This window comes from Pipistrellus hanaki, assembly GCF_964339955.1.
Source record: "Pipistrellus hanaki genome assembly, chromosome: 9".
NCBI lineage: Eukaryota > Metazoa > Chordata > Mammalia > Chiroptera > Vespertilionidae > Pipistrellus > Pipistrellus hanaki.
In genome coordinates this window covers 45,883,615-45,908,613 of record NC_140511.1, presented here as the reverse complement: position 1 = coordinate 45,908,613, position 24,999 = coordinate 45,883,615, and the positions used below count along the sequence as shown (strand labels likewise).

Here is a 24,999-nt window from a genome sequence, read left to right as displayed (position 1 = left end):
CGCGCTAGCCACGCCCCTTCCCCGCCCACTCTTCCACGCCAAGCACCGCCCAGGACCCGTGGTCCAGTCCGTTCCGTGCAAGACTCTTACAGCCCATCTCTCTCCTAAACCCCCCGCCCTCCGGTCTTTTCCGGGCTCTTGCCGTCAGCCCCGCCTCCTGCCCACTGGATCGACCTTCCCCCGCACCCTCCAGGCTCCGCCCCTAGCCCGTGGGCCTCCGCCTCCCCAGAGGTCTTCCCCCGTGACACCACGCCGGAGTCCTCCTGAGGGGCGGGGCGTGCGGTACGAAGGGGCGGGGTCTGGGGGAAGGGGTGGTGCTCCTCGCTCGGAAGGCCGCGGTGGCCCCGCCCCTGCGCCCGGCCGTTGCCGGGAAACAGGCATCGACGCTCCGGCTTTGGCCAGGTCTAGCCAATGAGCTGGCACGCCGCTGCCCAGGCGTGCGTCGCTGGGCGGTTACGTGTGGTGCGCGGGGGCGCGGATTGCGTGGGGCGCGGGGCGGGGCGCGGCTGGTGCGCCTCCAGAGCGATGGCGGCGGCCTGAACTCACCTAGCGGTTCCGCGGCGGCGATCGGGCCTGGTCCAGGTCCGGGTTCCGTGAGGGAACGGTAAGTATGGGTGGGAGGGCCCCGAGAGCGCGTGAGGGGAAGAGGCACCGGCCATCCCGGCCCCGGGTTTTGGTGAGTGGACGGGTTGTGAAGGGACAGGGTTAGAGGGCTGGCGGGTGGCGAGCGTCCTGGTGTGTGTGTCTCAGGTAGGGGAGCCGGGCGAGGTCGGGGTGTGTGCGCAGGTGAGGAGCTGGCCTGGATGAGGGGCCGCGGCGCTTTCCGAAGGGCCAGGCGGAGGGGACTTGTGAACCGGAGGAGCTGGGGCTCCGTGGGCAGGGGTGAGGGACGCCCCGGGACCCGAGTGTGGGAGTGAGGCCGGTGCGGGGAGGGGGAGAGGAAAGGGCGAAGGTGGGCTGGTAGGGGTTTGGGGAGGGAGTGGGGGGCGGGGCATGGGAGGAAGGACAGGGCTGTGAGGTCTGGATAAGGGTAGGAGCTTGGTTCGGAGGCTGCTGCAGCGGGCTGTCCTGGCCAGTGAGAGCGGGAGTTCTAGCCCGAGTAGGACAGCTTAGGGGTAAGTGGTGTGCATCTGGCGCTTCTGTGCCCATGGGCCCTACACATTTCAGAGGACAAAAAAAAAAAAAAAAAAAAAAAAGGCATCATGGGTTGATAGTAACTATGAATTTATTTTATTTTATTTTATTTTATTTTATTTTATTTTATTTTATTTTATTTTTTTAGTCTTAGTCTTCAACAGAGTAATCACTGGGACCCGTTTCCCCGGTTCCTCCTTGGGACTGCAAACTTGAAGATGGTCCCTCTCATGGGATTTTTTTTTTTGTGTGTGTGTGTGTGGCTATTTTTGCCTATATTTTCTCTCCACCTGCTTCTGGACAAACTTACGCTGCTGCTCCTCACCTGTGCTGAGCAATGGGCCTTTGATGGTTGTCATATAGAGATTGGATTAACCAAGTTTGGGCACTAATTCTACTTTCATGGAAATCACATGGTTTGTTGCACATAGCACTGTATTCAGGCTCCCATTCAGAAGCCTTTGCTCTCATAGTCTTGCAGGTAAATGAAAACAAAAACTACTGAGGTAAATTTTAGGTATAGTAAACTGCTCATATTTAAAATGCACATGCGTGATACACTTTGACATGTTTACATCTGTGAAATCAACACCACTTTCAAGATATTGAATGTTTCTTCTCCTTCTCCCCCACCCCCCAAATTTTCTTCTGTATCTTTGCAATTTTTTCTTTCTTTTGTCAACTGGATATTGGCTTCACTTTATTAGTATTTTACAGGTTTCCTATCTTCCTGCCAACCCACATGCACATGAAAGATTTGAAAGTTCTGGAAAAGCTGGGTTGGCACTCAGTGATAATAGCTGCTTTCACACCAGTAAATTTTCCTCTGTGCTGATAGTCTACCTTCCCCAACATGAGGAGGAGCTAGGCCTTTCCTGTCTATACCCTTCTCTGAGAATTGGGGGCAGCCCAAGTTCCCATTCTGTTCCAGATTCTCAGCATCAGAACCAACTACTATTCTGTCCCATGGTATGTTTTCATTGCTTCTCTCTGGTGCCATACATGCTGGTGGAACCTTTGGCAACCTGCCCACTGGACAGTCAGAACCCTGTCCTATATAATAAAAGGCTAATATGCAAATCGACAGAATGGCAGAATGACCAGTTGCTATGATGCACACTGACCACCAAGGGGCAGATGCTCAATGCAGGAGCTGCCCCTGGTGGTCAGTGTGCTCCCACAGGGGGAGCACCCCTGAGCTAGAATCTGGGCTCATGGCTGGTGAGTGCAGCGACGGTGGCAGGAGCATTTCCTGCCTCTGTGGCAGCATTAAGGACCCCTGGGGTCCTGGACTGTGAGAGGGGCGCAGGCTGGGGTAAAGGGACACCACCCTCCCCCAGTGCATGAATTTCATGTACTGGGCCTCTAGTGGAACCTATATGTGTCACAACAGGATTTAGAGCAGTGATCCCTAAACATTTGGCCAAGGATTTTGCCAGTCCATGATAAAGTTTTCATCCATCCCAGGTGGAAGGAGAGAAAGGTTTCATAGGAAACTTGAGTTTTTCATAAAGAAATTTATTCTGAGATAATTATTTCTATTCTTTTGGTATTAGAGTGCTCTCCCACTAATGAAATAATGGTGATAGTAGATAGTGGGTTTAAAAAAATGGTCTTATTTGTCAAAATAAAAAGTAACAGCCTATATTTTAATAAAAAATATTTCTACTGGTAAGTGAATTCCAGAAATTTAGAGTGATGATGATGAGGCTGTTGTATTATGTTGAGGAAGCATCTCTTTATATAGTAATTCTATATAACTTCTGACATCTGAACCAGTGTTATACTTTACATAGCAATCTCAAATTTTACTGAATTTACATAGATATCTTGTGAAGTAGGCAAGGGCAGGAATTCTTATAGATGAGGAATCAAATTAGGAAGCCAGAGGTCACCTAGTGATAAAGTGTCAAAGCTGAACCCAAATCTGGTCTTCTGAGAGTAAGAGTGACTTGGAGAAAGAAAGTTTGTAAAAAAGAGTGAAGGTGATGTGGACTAAAAGGCAAAGGGTGTATAGGAAGAGCTGTGATGGCATGGAGGGCATTATACTGGCAGAAAGCATTTTTTATGATTTGTAATTGTTCTGTTTCTAAAAGATGAAAGATAGTTTGAGGGTGACATAGGAATGAGGGTTCTGCTTAACTTGTGGCAGTGACATAGGAAGAGGTATATACAATACCTGGATCACGTTAAGATAGTGTTAGGATGAGTCAAGTCACCTGTTGGAGGGTTCTTTGGGACTGTCCAAGTTCTTGATTATTTTGGAAAAAGCACGGTTTGGTAAGCTTACTGTTTGCTATACAAACTCTTTGTTGAATAGTAGTACATTAAGTATAATGGATTTTGACTTATGGCATATAGCTCAGTGGTAGATCTGGAAGGTGAAACAGATGAGGATGGAAATGTAGAGATAGAAACATGTTGTATGTAACCATTTATTTCACATCTGCTAGTGCCAGGCATTCTTCCAAGTGCTGCGAGAACAAATTCATTCATTCATATATTTATTTACTCATCCAGCAAATACTTCTTTAGCATATAGTCTGCCTGAGTGATGCTCACCTTTTATGAGATAAATAACATGGTCCTCTGAGGTCTCAAGGAATTCTCAATCTGATAGGGAAAGTAAGACACATGAAAAAATAATTTCAATTTAGAGAGAGTATATGAAATAAAAAAAAATTATGAGGTGATTACTTCTCTGTATGTAGTCTCAGCCTCTCCCTTTATTCCAATTATATATATTCAGTGATCTATATATCTCCAAAGGTATCACAAATTTAACATGTCCAAACAGAAATTGTCTTTGTTCTTGAAAGCCTGCTTTTGCACTGTAGGCCCCATCTCAATCCAGACTTCGGTGTCATCTTCCATTATTTTTGATCTTTGAGTCCTTGCATTTAATCAGCCACTAAAATCTTAATTTTTATTCTCTGTTATTTCTGTTCATTTCCATTGCTATAAATTTACTGTTAAAGCTTTAATTTACTTCCTCCTTATCTCTCATCCAGACTTTTTACCCCCTACAATCTCCTGCCTTCAAACTTTTTTCTAGTCTGTCCCTAGAATGATCTGATCATGGAACGCCTCAGCTTAAAAACTTTTGGCTCTTTGTGTACTGTAGGACAGCATCCAAATTCTTTAATATGCGTAATTTGGCCTGAACTCACCTCTCCAGCCTCATCTGCCACTCCCTACTCTGTTCTAGCTTGAATAAATTGTTCACAGTTCTTTAACAAATTTGTTACTTTTTTGAGTCTTGAAATCTTTCTAATAGCTGCTTCCTCTACTAGGAATGCTTTTTCTTCTCTGCTCAGTGAACTTTCCTTATTTTAAAGATCTAGTTCAGTCTCACCTCTTTTTTGACACTTTCTTTGGCACATATACCCACCAGGGGTAGAGATAACCTTGTGAAACATGGGGATTCACTGTTACAAATGGAAGTTAAGATGTGATTCATGTTGTGAGTTATAAGGGCTTTGCTGGAGTCAGATGAGAGGATTCCCTGTGAGAAGCAGAGGTACTGGGGAGAGGAGGTGGTAAGTTAGGACCATATACTGATAGCCCATTTGTTTTACACATATAGGCAAAGGGATAGACAAGAAACATAAGCTGAGCTCTGGGTTGGTAGGCTTCTTTGAAGTAGATCTTCCCCCATTCTCCCTACCCCCTTATTCCTATTAGGTTTTAATCGGGTCTTTCTACCTTCACTATTTAGGATAATAGCCCATCCATAACTCTTATATCAGTATCAGTCACCTTGCCTAGGAAGCGCCATTGTGGGGGGAGGAGCCTTAGGATTTTATTGACCTGTTGTTAGAAGGTCATTCTGGTCCCTCCTGTATGCTGTACATGTTAGCAGGTGTATCCCTGCCCCCAGCTCCCCTTTCCTCCTTGCCTCTCCCAGGGCAAAGTTTCATAAGTGAGGCCAAGCCACTTCCTGCCCCGTGCTTGCTGTTCTGTGGTTGCTGAACACTTGCTGAGTGTTTTGGACCCTAAGAAGAATGCCGGACTTTGGCTATTTGTGGGTTTGAAAGATCATCTCCTTCTTCCCCTTTTTTCTTTGTGGCTGGAACCTGAAGGTAAATCTGTAATAGAGTGGTGATTCCGCAATCCTCTGTCTTATTCTGAACTTTGCAGGGTTAACAGGGAGTAAGGAAGTCTAACTAGGTGATAAGGGACACCAAGCTATGATTTCTTGTGTTTCTGCAGTAGATAAACAGGGCCTAAGTTAAGTGTTGGCTTTTAGGTTCTGGGACACAGATTCCAGCTTGGCTCTTGTCCTCGAGGTCTTTGTAAAGAGATGGGGTGGGGCTGAGGAAAGGTACAGGAGGCCAGTCCCCCTTGGGCCTGTAAGCAGTGCCCTTTGTTAGTTTAAGCAGTGGAGCAGAAGTGGGCACCCCAAGTATATTGCAAAGTAGGTTTATTAATTTTTGGAACTGAGTTCTAGAAGCTGGAAGCAGTTTAGTTTGGGACATGTTACTGCCTTACTTTACTGAGACTGGATGCTTGGCCTTTCTTCAGCTCACGAGGGTATGTGAGAGGTTGTGAGAATGGATATTCCAGCACAGGTTTGGTCTTTCAGTCAGGGATGAGGGCACTTTGGTGAGACAGGATCAGGAGCAGGAAGTGGAGAAAGATAAATGTCTTTTACAGAGTACCTGCTTTATGCCTGGAGTGCTACATAGGTTATCTTATTTATTTCATCAGAAACTTATAGATGAGAAAATTGAGGTTCTATTGTGTGAAGTGATTATTATTATTTTTAAAATATATTTTATTGATTTTTTTTTTTTTTTACAGAGAGGAAGAGAGAGGGTAAGAATTAGAAACATTGATGAGAGAGAAACACCCATCAGCTGCCTCCTGCATGCCCCTTACTGGGGATATGCCCGCAACCAAGGTACATGTCCTTGATCAGAATCGAACCTGGGACCCTTGAATTTGCAGACCGACGCTCTATCCACTGAACCAAACTGACTAGGGCTGAAGTGATTATGTAAGGTCACTTAGCTGGAAAATGTGGACTGAGATTCAAGCCGTTGAGGTACTCCAGAACTCATGCTTTATCTATTTCTTTTTGTTTCTCTTTCTTGAGCTTAGGACCTCTATTTTCAGTCCTCAAGTGAGATGTGATTGAGAAAGCAGTCTGTAAACAGTAATACTCTTATCTCAGGGTCTTTTTAGGTAGCAGATAACACAAATGGGTTTGGAAAAAATTAATAAAGGGATGATATATATGGAGATGGGGGCAGTTTAAGGAATTCAGTGGAGATAATACAGTATTTCAGAACTAATAACAGTGAGAGGACTAGTAAGCCTAGTAACAGAAGACTTGTTAAAAAGATTATCGGCTATAGTCTGCCTTCTCTTACCCATGCCTACTTGGGATGGTAAGTATTTGGGAAGATGGGCAAGTCCTTTTCTGGTATGCTCCTGCTGCTGATAGTTACTAGTTCGAATGACTGTTTGATGGTTTATAGGAAACCATGTGTGAAAGACTGAGCATCCATTCTGTGGCTCTACCATTTTCTCACCCCTTCTCTTCTCTCTCAGCCCAACTCTCTTGGAGAACAGGTTGAGTGGAGGAGGTAGTGGTAGATATTAGCTTCTCTGTTTCAGATTTTGGGTTTACCTAAAGTGCCATCCATTCTTTATTACTGTTGATGTCCTTTCTTAGAGGAAGAAGTATACCTCTTTTTCTCAGACCAATCCTATACCTTACTTTTTGTTCAGTTATTTTCACCTTATTTACTTCATAACCTGTAACTTTCTTCAGATTTCTTTTCCTCATTTGATAAATATCTTTGAGGCTCCCCATCCAAAACCAAACCAAACCAAACCAAACCAAACCAAACCAAACCAAACCAAACCATAATAACTCTTCCTCTTAACCCCCTCCCTCCTTCCCAGCTTCTTTAAACTATTGCCCTATTTTCATCCTTCCTAGTATTACTAAATTTCCTGAAATTGCATCTTACTCATCTTTGGCTCCTAGTCATTCTTTAACCATTTACTTTCCTAAGTCTAGCTAAACTACAATTGCTAAAACCAGCTGACCATTTTCAATCTTCATTCTACTTAATCTCTCTGTAGACTATGGGAAAAACACCAGTTCCTTGAAACATTTTTTTTTTTTTTACCCTTGATTTCTAGATTACCACTGTTTCTTGGATTTCTCTTTTCACTTCTGATTACTTTCACAGTTTTCTTTAAAGACTCCTCCTCCTTTACGTGACTAAATCCTGGACATGATGGATATCCTTTAAGTATGTCAAAACTGTACTCATTCTCTTTTTTGAAACACAATTCCCCTTGTTATATATTGTTTTATAGTTTGTTAATGGCATTATCTTTTACTGAGTCTCCTGTACTTCATATTAAGGCCTTCTCTTATCTTCCATTTGTTTGCCATGTCATGTTGCTTTTATTTCATGAATAAGTTAAAGCTGGAGGCAGATTTTCTACATATGCATCCCAGTCTTGCACTTACTAGCTGGCTAGCTTTGACAATTTATTTAACCTTTCTAGGCTTTGATTTCATTATGTCTAAAATGGAGATAATAGTACACCTAGGTTTAAAGGAGGTACTACATGTAGTGCTTAGAACAGAGCCTGACTCAAAGTAAGTACTCCGTATATGTTAGCTGTTATAATTATTTTTAATTCATCATTCAGTTCCACAAGCATTTTTGAATGCCAGACACTATGTTGCCACTGAGTTTTAGGGAAGAATGAATGATATGGTCACTTTTGTTGAGGAGTTTGCTATTAATGGCAGAGATATTATAGGTATAAATTCAGTATATGACATGCTAAGATGTGAATCTCAGATTTACCGTTTCTTTGCTAATCTTGAACTTAACCACATTAGTTCATGCCATTTTTTTTTCTTTAACCAGTTAACTGCCACGTGTACAAAACGGAAACCATCCCCACACATCATAATATTTTGAATTTAATTTAAAAAATCAATTTGCAATGAATATTGTAAAAATAAATACATTACTCACAATTCGGCTGAAATTGTGAGTAATGTATTTTCAGCTGAAAATTCTCAAGAAAAATGATTTTAAAGTTGGTCAGGGCTGTCACTTAGGGAAAACATCTTTTTTTATAGATTCGTGTGGCATGTGGGGAAGGTCTGCCACTTGCATCTACAGATGCTTATGGCATACAATGGGTTAAAACAGACTGTTGAGCCAAACCAGAATTATATGAATTGCTGAAGGGGGTTCTTTTGGAAGAGAAAGTAAATAAAGATAAAAACTATGAACAACAAATATGTAACTATTAACTAGTGAATCTAAAAACCAAGGGAATTAAAAAATCTGATGAACAATATTAACTGTTGAATATAATAGAATCAGAGGTATGGAAGGGGAGTGAACTGACGATTCTCGGGGGAAAAGGGGAGAGGGAGGTGTGGGAAGAGACTGAACATAAACTGTGCACCTATGGATGAGGACAATGGGGGGTGGGGAAAGGGCAGAGGGTGGGGTGGGAACCTGGTGGAGGGGAGAAATGGAGGGGGGGCTGAAATGAACATTTGTAATAATATGAACAATAAAGATTTATTTTAAAAAAATAAATAAAGTAGAAAATAAAAAATAAAAAAAAATAAAATTAGCTTAAGTTTAAAAAAACAAAACAAAACAAAACAACAACAACAAAAAACAGACTGTTGAAACAGATTATAAATTGTCCACTGCTATCTGTCTCTCTGCTCCACCTTATACAGCTATCTGGCATATTTTTAAAGGCAAATTTGATCTTGTCATTTCCTTGTTTCAAAACCTCCTTTGTTTCTAGGGCGTCCATAGATAAAACCCAAACTCCTTAACATGATATTCAATGATATTTATAACCTTCACCCATATTTATGCTTCGACTTAATATTGTATCTCTCTTCTCTAGATAGTCTGTAAGCCATTCCAAACTTGCAACTGTTCTTCTAATTCGTTCTGCTCTTTTATAGTGCCATATTTTTTTACATACTATTTTTAATATGAAGAAGGCCTTTCTTTCCCTCTGCTCTCTTTGTGGCCAGTATCTGTTGTTAAGAGATTTAAGTTAGATAACTCCTTTCTGAAATCTTGCAATCTCCTGGGCAGAATTAGTTGCTTCCCTTTATGCCCTCCCCCCTTCTTCTTCTCCGCCCCTCCCCACCCCTGCACTTCTGTAAATCCCTCTGTTTATAATATTTACTGAGTTTTTTATTTATGCTCCCCCCAGCATTTTTTATCCATTCTTATATTTCCAGTGCTTATGCAGAACAGTGCCCAGTACTTTATCTGTGTGGTTACACGTTTAGTCAATCTTGCTTGCTATTTAGGATTGGTCCCACCCTCTATATAAACAGTCTCCTGTTCTGTAGAAGGTTTCCTTAAGCATAGTTGCTACATTCCTTTTTTTGTGAGCTGGTGATGATGAGAGAGACTATCTGGGTTGAAGAGGATGACAATGTGGGGCTGTTGCAGGTCTCTGGGTTTCTTCAGCTCTTGTTGAGTACAAAGAGGAAGGGCAACTGAACCACACCTTTCCTCTGAAGTTTTTACTTTCTTGAGAGACAATACTGCTCAGGGGTGGTGGTGGGTGTGATGGAGAAGGAACTGTGAGCCAACAACTATTTTGTTATTTTTCCCCTTTCTTTAGTGAAGGTGTCATGAAGGGATACCCAGAGAGTGAGTGTTAGATATATCTGACAAGAGTGGGGAATAGTGTGTATATGGGAGTGTGTCCCTGCGTTCCTTGGTAGAATTAAAAGTGTTCTGCTCTTTCAGTTGGCTCTGCATTTCCACCTTTTAAAAGTATTTAGACATTTAAAGGCCTATTTGTCCATTTCCTATTGGGTAGGCTTCTAGGGAGGGAAAAGTGATCCTTACACAGTCACAGGGTGGCAGCTGCTCATGGTGGCAGAACAAAGTTTATTCCTCAACAGTGTCAGAGGGTTGTCATCAGATCAGGACTGGATTTCTTGATTGTTCATTCATTCATTTACTACTTCATTCACTTAAGCATTCATACATTTAACAAATATTGAGTCTTGAGGCACTAAGGATACAACTTTAAATAAAACAGATAAACTATGCCCTTCATGAACTTACATTATGATAATTTCTTGAAGTGAAAAGTGCTAAGAAGAAAGTAGGATCAGGAAGCCAGAGTGAAGGTGGGAAGATGTGCTATTTAGATAGAATTATTGAATAAGGCCTCTCCTAGGAGATGGCATTTGTAAAGAACCGAGGAATGTGAAAGATTAGGAGAAGAGCTCATCAGGCAGAGGGAATGGGGAAGAATTAGAAAAGGCCTGTGTGAGTAAAGCATGAGTGAGGAGGAGGATGGTAGGAGGTTGCACAGGTTAGATTATATAGGGCCCTATAGGCCAAGGTAAGGAAATTGGATAGTTACTAGTGTGATAGGAAATTATTGAAGGATATTCAGCAGAGGAGAGATATTATTTAGGTTTTAAGAATATCACTCTGCTGTGTGTAGAATAGACTCTAGGGCAAGACTGGAAGTATGGATGCCAGATTGGAAGCTATTGCAATAGTGAGATGTGCTTTGAGGATAGAGATGATAGGATTTGCTGATGATCTGGCTATTAGAAGTAAGGTAAAGAAATGAAGATGATATCCAGGATTTTGGCTTGAGCATGTAGGTGAATTTATTGAGATAGGTAAGGCTGGGGGAATAATAGGTTTGGTGGTAGAAATAAATTTTGTTTTAGACTTGTTAAGTTTAAGTTGCTGATTATGTGCATGTGTGGAATTTTCAGTGGAGTGGTGGTTCTGAGTTCTTCCTGTTGGGTAGAGGAGAGTGGCAAATTTCTGTTGATCTCTTCCATTCTCTCTTTTTGAATTAGATTTGCAAGTCTGGACTGGTCAGCAACCTCTGGGCTTGTCACTTGGAGCCTGGTATACCTTCTGGCTCCATGGCCAGCTCCTGGCTCCTATAGACCAGATGAAGCTGACTGGAAACACAAGTGGAGAAAGCCTCCAGCTGGCAAATCCTCAGAGTGTGGTCCTCTGGCCGCTGGCCCTGTCCAGCTGGCCTCATGGAGAGGATGAACTGGCTGAGCAGACTGGCCTCCCGGGGCCCTGGGCACCGTGTAACTCAAGGGGCCAGTCTGCAGACCCCTGTCGTGGCTGACCCTGAGACCTGCCTTATGGTCTTCAAGAATCACTGGTCCCAGGTAGGAGACTACACACCAGAGGGCCTAGTCTATTGGCTTCCTGAGTCCTGTTAACTTTCTTTGTTCTCTCAGTGTGTCATTTAGTTACCTTATCATCTTAGATTCCCTCTATCTTCTGTCCTATGTCCCCAGGTGGTGCGAATCCTGGAGCGACAAGGCCCTCGGGTAGCTCCTGGGGGTGCAGATGATCTCAGTGCTGTGCGCAACCACACTTACCAGATGTTGACGCTGCTGGCAGAGGATCATGCAGTCCCTTCAGCCCCCAATGCCCCTGGGCCCCTGCTGGAGTTTGCTCTGCACGAGGATCTGCTAACCCGTGTGTTGGCATGGCAGCTTCAATGGGATGAGCTTGGGGATGGGGTTGAGGAACGGCGGGCTGAGCAACTGAAATTATTTGAGATGCTGGTGAGCGAATCTCGCCAGCCGCTCTTGCGGCATGGTCCAGTTCGTGAGGCTCTGCTGACCTTGCTGGATGCCTGTGGCCGCCCTGTGCCCAGTAGCCCAGCACTGGATGACGGCCTGGTGCTACTTCTCAGCCAGCTGTGTGTGTGTCTGGCCCGGGAGCCTTCGTTGCTCGAGTTCTTCCTGCAGCCACCTCCTGAGCCTGGAGCTGCCCCTCGTCTTCTCCTCTTTTCTCGCCTCGTTCCCTTCGTCCATCGAGAGGGCACCCTGGGCCAGCAGGCCCGAGATGCCCTACTCCTGCTTATGGCTCTGTCAGCTGGGAGCCCCACCGTGGGCCGCTACATCGCAGATCACTCTTACTTCTGCCCGGTCAGCACCTCCTGGGATGGGGGGGTAGGATATGGTGTGTGGGCACTGGTAGGAGATGTAGAGGGTGTGTGTGTGAGGACTGTCCTCAGGAACCAATCCCCTGGATTTGAAAGGAATGCCTGGAATTTGGGTGGGGATGAAAACATGGCTTAGGTGCATAGGGTAGAAACTAAGGCTCTTCATGGGCCAGTGTTTCCAGGTTGTCTTAGAATATTGGGTAACTAAATACTTGCTCTGGTCATAGCCCTTCCCCTTACTCTGATAAAAACTCTGGGTTAGTAGCTGCCCTGTTCCCCCTTTTTATATTGTCTGAGCCTTTGGTAACCTAACCTTGGGGATGGCCCCCAGGTGCTGGCCACAGGGCTGAGTGCCCTGTACTCTTCATTGCCCCGAAAGATTGAAGTTCCAGGGGATGACTGGCACTGTCTACGACGGGAGGACTGGCTGGGCGTGCCAGCCCTTGCGCTCTTCATGAGTTCCCTAGAGTTCTGCAATGCAGTGATTCAGGTGGGACTGGGGTTCTCAGGAGGTCTGGTGCTTCGACATTCTGGGGAGATGGGGTGGGAGGGGGTGTATTCCCTGGAGTTCTGCTGTCCTGTCATCTTGAAGGTAGGGTGCCTACTGTGCCTGTCTATTCCCTTTCAGACAGTGGCCCCCTCAATCCTCCTTCCTCTTTCTTGTACCCCTGTAGGTGGCTCACCCTCTGGTACAGAAGCAGCTGGTTGATTATATCCATAATGGGTTCCTGGTACCTGTCATGGGCCCTGCCCTGCACAAGGTGAGAGTCATGGGTAGCAAAGCAGAATAGGGGATTAGGCTGATGGGTGGCAACTTCAATGCCAGGACGAATGTGGGAAGCAGTGGTCTAGGTACTCATCATCTCATTTTCCCTGTCTGCTCCTAGTTCCTCCTTAAAACTCGGGAAATGACTCTAGTATATGTGCAGGGAAGCCCTAAATTTCCAAACTTTCCCTTCCCTTCATTCAGACCTCGGTGGAGGAGATGATCGCCAGTACTGCCTACCTGGAACTTTTCCTACGGAGTATTTCAGAGCCTGCCTTGCTCCGTACCTTCCTGCGATTCCTGCTGTTACACCGGCATGACACCCACACCATCCTTGACACCCTCGTTGCCCGAATTGGCAGCAACTCCCGGGTATGGCCCCTTCCTCTGCCCTGGCTTACTTGGGTGAGCCATCTTCTCTCTCTGACCTGTGTTCTGGGAGGGTGTCACTGCCCTTCATTGGCCTTTGTCTCCAGCAGTCACTTTAAAGTGACAGCATTTACTTTCTAGTATTTAACTTTTAACCATTTTGGTACAGATTTTAGTCTGCCTCCCTGCGTTTGTAATTTATGACTCTGCAACACAATTTCCTTCTTTGGATGACTTTGGGTGCTCATCATGGCTTTAGGTTTTGCCATTGTGCTACACTTGTGATGTATCGTTGACAAGATACATCATTGATACGAAATAGTCATGTAGTGTTCTGTGGCCTGTTTTGGGTGACTTAAGATTGCATTTTCAGGTTTTGTGTCTACTTTGATAGCTGGCCAGCTGCTACTGGCATGCTTATCTTTTTCCCCTTTTGGATTTGATGCATTGGAGCTGCTATAACTTGGGGTACACACCCATCTATTTACTTACATTACTTCCTCTTGAACATGATTGTTCACTATGTGCCATGCTGTTCTCTGGTATTGAGTATATAATGGACATGGATGCTGACTTCATGGCACTTCCTGAATAGAGGAGATAGATAAGCAAACACATTACTGAAATAATTCAAAATTGTGGTCATTGTAATGAAAAAGCAAACAGGTTGCTTATAAAATAAGATGGTGTTAAAAAAAACAAGTCACACAAAAAAACCTTTCTGAGTAGGTGAGATTGAGCTAAGACTTAAAGATCATGAGGGAGGTAGCTTATTGAAGAGCAAATGGAAGAATAGTCTAGGCCAGTGGTTGGCAAACTCATTAGTCAACAGAGCCAAATATCAACAGTACAACAATTAAAATTCCTTTTGAGAGCTGAAAACCAATTTTTGCATATGAGCCATGAAGTTTCAATCGCACTGTATGTTCGCACCTGCACATGGTATTTTGTGGAAGAGCCACACTCAAGGGGCCAAAGAGCAGCATGTGGTTTGTGAGCCACAGTTTGTCGACCACTGGTCTAGGCAGAGGGAGCAACATGCAAAGGACAACGAATGGGGGAGAGCTTAATGTATTTGAGGAAATGAAGGACCAGCGTGACTGAAGGTGTAGTGAGCAAGGGAAAAAAGGGAATGAGATGAAAGTAGAGAAGTAGGCAGGGTTCAGATCATCTATGGCCTTGTGGACCATGATAAGAAGTTTGTATTTTGACCAATAGAAATGTATATAAAACAGGAGCAAATAGTTTCCAATAAAGACCTGAAGTCTTTCTGGGCGAGTAAAGCATTAGTTTAACCATGGACTTTATGGCATTTATTTTGGCTCTGCAATCATTTTGGTTTCCTTTAATTACAAATAATTGGAGTTTCCTGGGTACGTGTGTTTAAAACAGAAGTTCTTGGATCATGAAGGGTTCTAGAAAACTGTTCTAGATAATTGAGGTACTTGGTAATAGGGTTCCAGATAGGTGAGGTTCCCACATAGATATGTTTTGTATAGGTGAGGTTTCTGAATAGCTAAGTTAGAATATATGTGAGATATTCAGATCTCCTTCTGATCAGACCAGTGTTTTGAATCAAGTATATACTTCCAAATTTGAAAATGACAATAACTACAACAGGTTCTAAGCTCTGCCTTAGATCTCTCGGGTTATAATCTTTGGGAGTAGGCCTACAACGTGTATTTTTCAAAATGTCCCAAAAAGTAATCATGATACATGTCATGGTTAAGAATTATTGGTATAAACCAAAAAAATAGATGTCAAAACTTTAATTTTACATAGATATAAAAATTTTTATTTCTCACTATGCTTATGTTTGACCTCAAGGATTATACTATTTATATTTTGGGACAGTTGATTTCCTTCTTGTCATTTTTTTTTTCTTCTTCTGTGCTGTCCTCTACCCATCATGCTTTTTGTCTTAATCCTAACTTCTTTGATTCTCCCTCATTGTCTTTAGCATATGTTTCTATTAGTCTCACATTTGGTTCCCTGTTCTCAGAAACTTTTTATGTTCTTGGGGATTTCCTCTTGGTTCCTGGTTCTTAGAGGAATCAGATGTCTTCTGACTTCAGGATGCCTGTGTTGGTCATGTAGATCTTTCTTTTCCATTGTTTGGCCTTTTAAAGTTTGATACTGTTGGCTGGACTTTCTGACTCCTGTAACCTTTTTTTGTGGCTTAAATCATGCTCACTAGCCAGCCTGTGTGCCTGACTATTTGTATTAGTTTTTTGTTGCTATAATAACAAATTACCACAAAAGTAGTGACAACATAAATTTATTATCGTACAGTTCTGCAGGCCATATGTTTGACACAATCTCTCCAGTCTAAGGTCAGTGTTGGGGGTGTTGCATTCCTTTCTGGAGGCTCTAGGAGAAGATTCTTGCTCATTTGGCTTTTTGATGGAATTTATTTCATTGTAGTTATATGACAGATCTGTTTTCTTGCTGGCTGTCTGCTAGAGGCCCACCAGTTCTTGGCTTAGGGCCCTTTTCTTCCATTTTCAAAGTCCATGGTGGATTGAGTCCCTCTCATGTTTCTAATCTCTCTTCCCTTTTTTTTTTTGAACCTAGCAGGAAAAGGTTCTTTGCTTACTTTTGTGATTTGATTGGGCCCGTTTTGATAAGCCAGGATTATTTTCCCATGTCAAATTCTGTTACCTTAGTCATATCTGCAAAGACCCTTCTGCCTTGTAAGGTAAAATATTTGTAGGCTCTGGAGATTAGGACCTTCCCGTGAGTCTGAATATTTTCATTGCCAGTTAAAATTGTCATTTAGACAACCATGCTGTCCAAAATGTGGCTGTCTTTTAGTTCTCATTTAGTAAATGATGAGCACCTGGGCTGTGCATGTAGTTCCTTAGACTGGGACCCAATAGTTGTCTTTAGGGAATTCAAGGTGTCTAACATAACTTGCCATAAGGGAAGTTTATAGAAAGTGCTGTGGGGATTCAGAATGAGGGAGAGTTTACATGTGTCTGTTCTCTTCCCTTACTTTTCTAGAACAAAAGCTTTCCCCTATTCTGGACCTACCTATTTTTTCCTTTTCCTGTCAGCTGCCCTCCAGCTTTTCTTTAGCCTACCTTCTGTGAGATAACACTGGTGTTGGAGAGGTGACTCAGCTGCCTGTTCACAGCCCCACCCACATCCCAGCTGGTATTTTTCCAGGTTCCCTCTGTTTTCTTATTGGTAGGCATTCAGTTACTGTGCTGCTCAGTCTCTGCTGACAGGTATTCACCTAGTTATCGTGTTGCTGTTGTATCTTGTTACTCATTCAGTTTTAGTATTTCCTAGGGTCTCTTTTCATGGATAATTCATTCCATTTAAATATTGCTGGAATCTCTGCTGACTAGTGAATATAGCTAGAGAGTTTGCTGATATGTGTATGGTCTATAGAAATACATTGACCTTGACACATGGTTCATTCCTATCTATTAATAGTGAAGTCTTGCCCACAAACATCATTTGATCATTTATTGAATGACTTTTATATGCTAGGCCCTGTGCACATTGTTCTTCTGGGAGCGGTTGGTTGGGCCAAGGGCTGGGAGGGTTCCCATTTGGTAAACACATTGGAGGGTAGAGAGCTCTTAAGGTGACTCCCTCCCTCCTCTCCCACCCCTCCAGCTCTGCATGGTCTCTCTCAGTCTCTTCAGGACCCTACTGAACCTCAGCTGTGAGGATGTCCTGCTGCAGCTGGTTCTCAGGTACGTGTGTGGTCAGGGCTGAGGGATGGCTGATCCTGAACCCTCAGGGCCTTGTGCATTGCTGGGGCGATGGGTTATATTGGGGTTGCTCATGTGTTTCCTCTTGGAGGTAATTCCATTGGCCTGCCTGATGTTTTCCAAAACCCTATCCTTCCTTTCTGATTTATCCTGTGTCCTTTTTCTGCTGTCTTTCCTAGGTATCTTGTCCCGTGTAACCATGTGATGCTGAGCCAGAAACCAGCTGTACGTGATGTGGATCTCTATGGTCGAGCAGCAGACAAGTTCCTCTCCCTAATCCCACGCTGTTGTCGGCACTGTGCCCCCAGCCCACCCCGTCCAGAGCATGCCTCGTGGGCACGAGGTGGGCCTAGCAGAGAGTCAGGGAGAAGGGAGGACATCACGGGTATGGCCTGGATTCTGGGGGAGCTTAACAAGAAGGGGGGGTTAGGGAGGTGGCCATGAGTGGCTTTCCATCTTTGAGGAAGTTAATGAGGGGTCTTGCAGGGTGGGTCCTTAACTTCATCAAAGAAATTTAGCTACTGAGTAAAGTTGTTCCTCTCCAGTCCAGTATTCTTTCTGTGTCCATTTTTTTTTTTTTTTTGGTATTGGTGGTGGTGAGATGGAGCAATGGATGAGGAAAGCTTTCTTTGGAGGGTGGAGAGTTAGCTGTTTGAATTGTACCATGTTTCTGCTGCCTTGTTACCTTCTCTCTCTAGATGTCTAATCCTTCTTCCTGGACCTCCGTCTCTTCTTTCCTTCTTATGTTTTTTCCCCATCTTTAGGCCCTGGAAGCCCAAGTGTTGACTCCTCTTCTGTGGTGACAGTACCCCGGCCCTCCACGCCATCTCGCCTGGCTCTCTTCCTGCGGCAGCAGAGTTTAGGTGGCTCCGAGTCCCCAGCCCCAGCCCCTCGCTCACCAGGGCTTGCTTCATCCCCCGCTTCCAGCCCTGGGCGAAGGCCAAGCCCTGCAGAGGAGCCTGGTGAACTGGAAGACAATTACCTGGAGTATCTGCGTGAGGCACGCCGTGGCGTGGACCGCTGTGTCCGAGCTTGCCGTACCTGGTCTGCTCCCTATGATGGCGAGCGGCCTCCTCCTGAGCCCAGTCCTGCTGGCTCCCGGACTAAGAAACGCAGCTTGCTGCCTGAGGAGGACAAGGACAATGTGGGGGAAGGGGAGGAGGAGGAGCTGGGGAGTGGGAGACTGGCTGGGGGTGCAGGGGAGGGCCCTGGCCACCTGCCTCCTCCTCAGCTCAATGGGATGCCAGGACCATGGCCTGAGGGGGCCAAGAAAGTTCGTCGGGTGCCACAGGAGGGAGCAGGGGACCTGTTAGAGGGCACCTCTGAGGGCATTGCAGGACTCGAGGGCTTTGGGCAGGAGCTCCGGGATCTGGAAGTGGCATTGAGTAATGGGGGGGCCGGCTCAGAGCCTCCCCTAGAGCCTCCACTACCTCTTGAGGAGGAGGAGGCCTACGCAAGCTTCACCTGCCCCCCTGAGCCCCCTTGCCCCTTCCTCAACAGCCCTTTGCGGACTCTCAACCCGCTGCCAAGCCAGCCCTTCACTGGTAAGCTACTTACCCTAAGCCTTCTCCTTTGTGTACTCTGCATGTTTTTGAAGTGTTTATGCTGGTTTCTGAGATTTCTTGGCCATGTCATTTCTGTGTACTTGCCTAGCTCCTTATCCATTTTGCTTGCATTCCTTCCAGATTCATATTATGTCATTCTTGTGTCTTTGTGTCTGCGTGTACATCTTCCATGCTTGTGCTGTTTTGAGTATTGACTTATGTCTGAGCCTTGTATGTTTGTCCTTTGTGCATGTTCCTCCTCTTACCCACTCTGGCTATTTCCTGGAATTTGTGATCAGGATATTCTCTGTTTGGTGCTTTCTGGTGAATCACAGCAATATATTGGAAGCATGTAGAAAACATACTTGCTGTCTTGTGTATGAGGCACCTATCTGTAAGTCATGCTGTCCCCACCATGTATCTGGGTCTTAGCTCTCCTGTCAGCTCTTCTGTGGCCCAGGATCTTCTGGTGTTCTTCCCCTCCCCAGCCCTGGCCTCCTTTCACCCAGCCTCTTCTCAGAAGGACTCAATTTCAAGTTTCTCCTGTTCCCTGTCCTTGAACCTTGTTGGTTGCCATTACTGTCTAATAAGACTTAAAGATTTATGATTAGTAATAAGGAATGAAGCAGATAATAAAATACCTCTTTAGGGCAAATGACAGAAGTGTGGCCCTGAGCTCATTCACTGAGTTCTTTTGATCTCTGCAGGATGCCCTTGGAGCTAGACCTGACCTGAATGGCTAGGCTAACTCCTCTTTGTTTTTGTTTGAGAGGGCCTGTTCTACCCAGTCCAGCCCAGCCCTCAGCTGGTTCTTATTCTTACTCCATACTCTGTGTGAGAGGGAAGAAAAATGAACCAAAATCCACCTCTGGGAAGCAGTGTAATGCTTTGGACTAGATATACCTTGAATTAAGGTCCCATCCATGCCATTAATGCATGCAAATCACTTACTAGGATGCTGATACATTGTGAGAACTCAGCAGGTGGTAGCTTTTAACTCCGATTATCATCTCTTCTTTGCCAGATGCATATATATATATATATCTTTTTAAAATCAATGAAGCATGTCCTCAATATATATATTTTGAGGACATGCTTCATTGATTTTAAAAAGGGAGAGAGAGAAAGATATGAGAGAAACATTGATGTGAGAAACATCGGTTGCTTCTTGTACGTGCTGCAGTGTATGCACCCCCATAAGATCGAACCCACAGCCTAGGTATGTGTTCTGACTGGGAATTGAACCCATGACCTCTTGATCCATGGGATGATGCCTAACCAACTGAGCCACACTGGCCAGGGCAAGTGCATGGCAGATATTGGCTGACCAAGGCAACCACCCATCTCGGGTTGTTTGTAGTCCAGTTGTCATACCTTGATCAGTACCTATTCTGACTGGGCCTGAGATATATTGCCATCCTGCTTGCACAGCATCAGGAATTCATGATGACGCCCTCTTGCAGGTTTCAGAAACTATCTTTTCATTTATTTATTTAATCTGCTCAGTACCACTAGAAGGTGGCGTGCAGATTTTATCACATTTTTGAAGCATTAATTGGAGCTATATCCTCCTACTTTGTAAACTCACCTGAGCTTTTTGAATTTCCTCTTGTAAGAAAGTGCCAGAAAATGGGAGGAACAGAAGGACAAACTTATGTGTTATCTTAGGCTCCTGCTTAAGATAGAGTTGTTTTGGAGCTAAGGCTAGTTATGTGCATCTGAAATGGAGAACATTCTAGAATATTTTCCAGGATTCACTGACTCTTGCCCTTCATTGTTCTTCTGTTTCAATTCATAGTACAATTTTTAGGTACACTTCCTTTGCCCCATAGATCCCTGGTCAGACAGACTGTGATGGTCTGGAGCGCCCATGCTGGGGCTCATTGAGGCCAGTTCTCCCAGTGGAACAATCTAATCCCTTCTGCTATTCTCTCCCCTACCAAAGAGGCTGCCCTGCCTTGGTTTTCTCTGGCTCTTAATTCTCAAGCTCTTTTTTTCCTACATTTTCTTTTCCACCTTCTTGATTCCCAACTCCTCAAAAGAGCTGATTTCTTCTCTGGTCCTCCAAAGATTTCTCCCCCACTTTAAGTTGGCCTATATAGTCACCTTGTTTGCCTTTGTTATACTTTCTTGCTTTCTTTTTGACCCAAGTCTAATGTTATCTTCTGTTTTGTGTGTAACCTGATTTCTTTTGGTTCTAATCACTTTCTCATTCTTTCTTCTGTTGTGCCTCTTAGTTGAAGCTCTTAAAAAGACCTGCGAAATGTTATGTAGCTGATAGTTATTATTGAATACTTATAATTTGCTATATTTTAGGCTAAATGCTTAATGTTAGTCTCCTTTTCATCCTCTTAATAACCTTGTAAGTAGGTATATTTTCTTATTTAACCAAGTAAGAAACTATGCTTGGAGAATTTTGATTCATCCAATAACTATTAAAGGATAATGCTGAAATTTGAACCAGCTCTCTCTGAATCCAGAGCCTATGATCTGGCTCTTTAGCTCAAGTGTGTGTAAAGCTAGTATCTGGACTCTTGTACGTCCATGTGGTGCCTGCCATTTTATCTTCTCCAGAATAGGTGGTCACAGGATATTTAAACATACCCAAAGACTGACATACAAATAATTATCATCTAGTCGGGGGTCTCTTGTTTTGGGGAGGAATGCGTGCAATGTGCATTGTGTTCAGGCCTTGTATCCTTGTGCCCACCTCCCCCAGGCCCCTTCATGGCTGTGCTCTTTGCCAAACTTGAGAACATGCTGCAGAACTCCGTCTATGTCAACTTCCTGCTGACGGGGCTGGTGGCCCAGCTGGCCTGTCACCCCCAGCCCTTGCTCCGCTCTTTCCTGCTCAACACCAACATGGTCTTCCAGCCCAGTGTCAAGTCCCTGCTGCAGGTGTGCGATGCATGCATGCATGGGTGCGTCCAGGCTCCATGGTGGGCCAGGCCCACAGCTGGAGTGGCCCTGGGGGGCTGGGAACAGGCCCAGTGTTTCTAGAAAGGACTGTCAGTCTAGTGCTACCCAGAAATGTCATGAAGTTGTGCTTTGTAGGTGTTGGGCTCCGTGAAGAATAAGATTGAGAGCTTTGCGGCCTCCCAGGAGGACTTCCCAGCACTCCTTTCCAAAGCCAAGAAGTACCTCATTGCTCGTGGCAAGTTGGACTGGGCTGAGGGCCCTGCAGCAGGACCTACTCCTCGCCGCTCTGATTCTCTAGGTAAGGCCTACTCCACCACCTTTCTCCTGAGCCGCCCTATGCAGCTAATTAACCTAGGCCAAGTGAACACTTATTAAGAGTGAAACCTTGTGCTGGGAACTGGGAACTGGCAGAAAATGGAGTCTTGGTGTTTGTTCTCAGGCTTCTTGTCAGGATACAGTTCTGTCCACTAAGAGCCAAATCAGCAGTACCAGCAAGAACTGCTCTAGTAGTTGGGGACAGGTAAGGGGACAGAGTAGTCTCCAGGTTAGATATTGTTACAGCTTAGTAAAGGATGTGGCGTTTGACATGAGCTTGATGGTACTTTGTAACCACTCATGTACTTTTTTCCTTAAGCCCATTTGATATCTGCTCTCTTGCTCTTGGATTTGGGTAGGCAAGGATTCGGATGGCCTTATTCCTCTGTTTAGGGAACAGCATGAACTACTTAGTTGGAGCAGGGGATTTGGAAGGTGGAACAGTTGGTAGTAAGGCTGGAAAGCTTTAAGTAGAGCAGAAGGTTCTCAGAGTAGAAGTTGGGCTGGGTAGAAGTTGTGAGGTTTTAGGCTGTGAGAAACCTTTGGAGGGTATTAGATCTGGGATTGGAGAGGTAAGTGCTAGGTGAATTGGAGGTAGGAGAAATGTATTTGGGATGAGACCTTATAGGTTTGAATAGCGGAAATATAAAGGAAGAATTTGATAAAGTGGAAATGGGATGGAAATAATCACAGAATTTGGTGAGGGGTTGTGAAGTATAAGAAAGAAGGAACGGGTTATATATGACCATGACATTTTAAATCTAAATCTTTCATCAACAAATATCTGAGCACTTGCCAAATGTGTTATGTATTATCTTTAGTACAGGGAGCTCAGGGAGGAACAAGATGAGATCTTTGCCTCAGAGAGCTAACAGTCTGGAGAGAGATGAAGGGAGAGAGAGACTAGAGAAATCTCATAACCAGGGGAGCAAGGTCCCATAGGTGGTGAGATCCAGAGCAGCAGAAAGGGTTAATTTTGGATAGGAAAAGGTTTTTTCCTCCTTTGAGGCAAATGAGGGCAATTTGAAAGGAAGAAATGATATGAATCAAAGGAGTTGTGAGGTGTGGAAGGGAAAGTTAGGGTTTTAAAGTCACCCTTTGTTACTCAAAGTAGGAGACAAAATAATATGCCAAGACCAAGAGTGCAGATGTCAAGTGGGGCTTAAGGAAAAAAGTGCATGGAATGGTTAGAGAGTACCAGAAGAGTTATCATACAGTTGTGAAGACCCAGGGAAGTTCCTTAGCATGATTTCCTGATGGTCTAGTGCTGTGCATATTTCTTGCTTCCACATTCCTAGTACTGTGTTCTCTGTGTCATAGCCAGCATTACAAAGGTAAATTAGATAGAGTCCAAGCCCTTAAGCTAACAGATTAGTGTATGACATGTAAGCAAGTCATTAATAAAATGTGATTAGGGCAATGAAATGGAAAATCAGTGGAGGGCAAATCAGAGCAGATTTTTCAGAGAGGTGGAGATCGTGAAATTAATCCAAGGATGAAAACTGTAGAGAGGGCAAAATTAAGGTGAAGGGGGCTACAGAAGCATGGCAAGAGCTTGGAGGGTTCCAGGAAGAGCAGCTAGGTGTGAATGCAAAAGCAGGGTTGGGGATTAAAGAGTTTTAAGAGGAGGTTGAAGGAGAGTAGGCCTGGTTGTGTGGTGAAGGGTTCTGAATGCCTAATTTAATAAATATGTCTAGCATTACTCAAAATTAGAGGCAGAGAAAGGGAACCATATCATGATCTAGAGACTAGATGCTTAGAGTTAGGATTAGATATGAATGTAGAGCCACAGCCAGGATTCTAGACAGAGAATTAGAGGAAAGAAGTCAATATTATAAGTGGCTTATTTAAGTTTAAGCTGACATGAAGCTGTCTGGCCACAACCAGAGGGAAGGTGGCTTTGGCGAATATAGGAGAGGGACTAGTAGAAGGTGAAGTGGCATAGGAGAGCAGATCTTGGATAGATGATGGAGTATGACAGAAATGATAAAGTCACTAAGCTATATAATTGCATAGGTAGTGAGTTGGTTCATCAGCCTGGGAGAGACAGCCCAGGACTCGGCCTAAGTGGGGGCTCCCCCGGGGCTTCCACTCCGGTTCTACCTCCCCGGGGCGGGGCCAGGGTGAGGCTCTGCGAGTCAAGATTGCTGTCTACTGTGCAGTCATTTTCCCGGAGTTTGAAGAAGTGGGTATTGAAGGAGAAAGGGTGTGGGTCAGGTGAGATAGGGGAAGGTGGAAGTGGTTGACTAGGTCAAGAGGGTGATAGGAAGTATGATGTAAAGCCATGTTGTGGACTGAGGAAAGCAGCTTGGTGATGGTAGAATAGTCATTGGAAAGAGGAGAGGTAAGAGAATCCCTCAGGGTGAAGGGTCATGGAGATGGAAGGGAGCTTGGCTGGGAGTGAAGTGGCTGAAGGGTTAACTGGCTGGGAAGACTGAGGATGGTTTGCTGGGTGGGGAGGCTGGATATAGGGAAGAAGGTTGGGCAGGCAGCATTTTGGTGTTAGAGTCCTAGTTTAGAAATCCATGCACCTAGGATAGGTGGGAAATTTCAGCTTTTAGACCAAGAGAGTGTGCCTGACCTCTGCACCTTCACTCTGTTTGTTTGCAGTGAAGAGCCGGAGGCCGTCGCTGGGGGAGTTGCTCCTGCGCCACGCACACAGCCCAACCAGAGCCCGGCAGGCGGTGCAGTTGGTTCATCAGCCTGGGAGAGACAGCACAGGACTCGGCCTGGGTGGGGGCTCCCCCGGGGCTTCCACTCCGGTTCTACCTCCCCGGGGCGGGGCCTCCGAGCGCCAGGGTGAGGCTCTGCGAGTCAAGAATGCTGTCTACTGTGCAGTCATTTTCCCGGAGTTTCTCAAGGAGTTGGCTGCCATCTCCCAGGCCCATGCTGTCACCTCGCCTTTCTTGTTGGATACTTCAGAGGACGGGAATGTCCCTCCTGTCTCAGGCTTCGGGCCCCTCAATCCTTGACTTCTTCCATGGACAATCAGGGCCCTGCGTGGCCTGGGTCGGGGCCCTGGTACAGGCTCCTTTTTATGTTTGGAGGGAGTGGCAAGAGAACTTTTTAATTTATTTCAGATGAATGTTTTATGGAGAACTTGTTGCAATATGTATAAAAGGGAAATCTCTATTCTGTGCTCATTCTTCTTTCCCACCCTTTTTCTATGGGATTGGTACTCAGAAAGGTTATACATAGATGGGGGATTGGTCAGGGATAGTTTCCTTATTGTGAGAACATTGAT

The 24,999-nt window shown here is 44.8% G+C and overlaps 1 protein-coding gene across 6 annotated transcripts; it reads left to right on the top strand.

The window, feature by feature from the left end:
• Positions 1–461: 461 nt before the first annotated feature.
• Positions 462–24,887, top strand: FHIP1B (FHF complex subunit HOOK interacting protein 1B). 6 transcript variants are annotated; one of them, XM_084896045.1, is made up of 12 exons: positions 479–604; positions 11,000–11,329; positions 11,462–12,100; positions 12,449–12,607; positions 12,792–12,878; positions 13,088–13,255; positions 16,880–16,959; positions 17,157–17,320; positions 17,742–18,521; positions 21,241–21,419; positions 21,576–21,738; positions 24,366–24,887. In XM_084896045.1, the coding sequence occupies exons 2-12, from the start codon at positions 11,192–11,194 to the stop codon at positions 24,725–24,727; spliced, it is 2,919 nt and encodes a 972-aa protein (XP_084752171.1). In that variant the 5' UTR covers positions 479–604; positions 11,000–11,191; the 3' UTR covers positions 24,728–24,887. The 6 variants fall into 6 exon arrangements, 4 of the variants coding, with proteins under 4 accessions (XP_084752174.1, XP_084752171.1, XP_084752172.1 ...); XR_014796043.1 differs by having other exon boundaries at positions 500–604; positions 21,241–21,442; XR_014796044.1 differs by having other exon boundaries at positions 500–604; positions 17,157–17,362; positions 21,241–21,442.
• Positions 24,888–24,999: the final 112 nt, after the last annotated feature.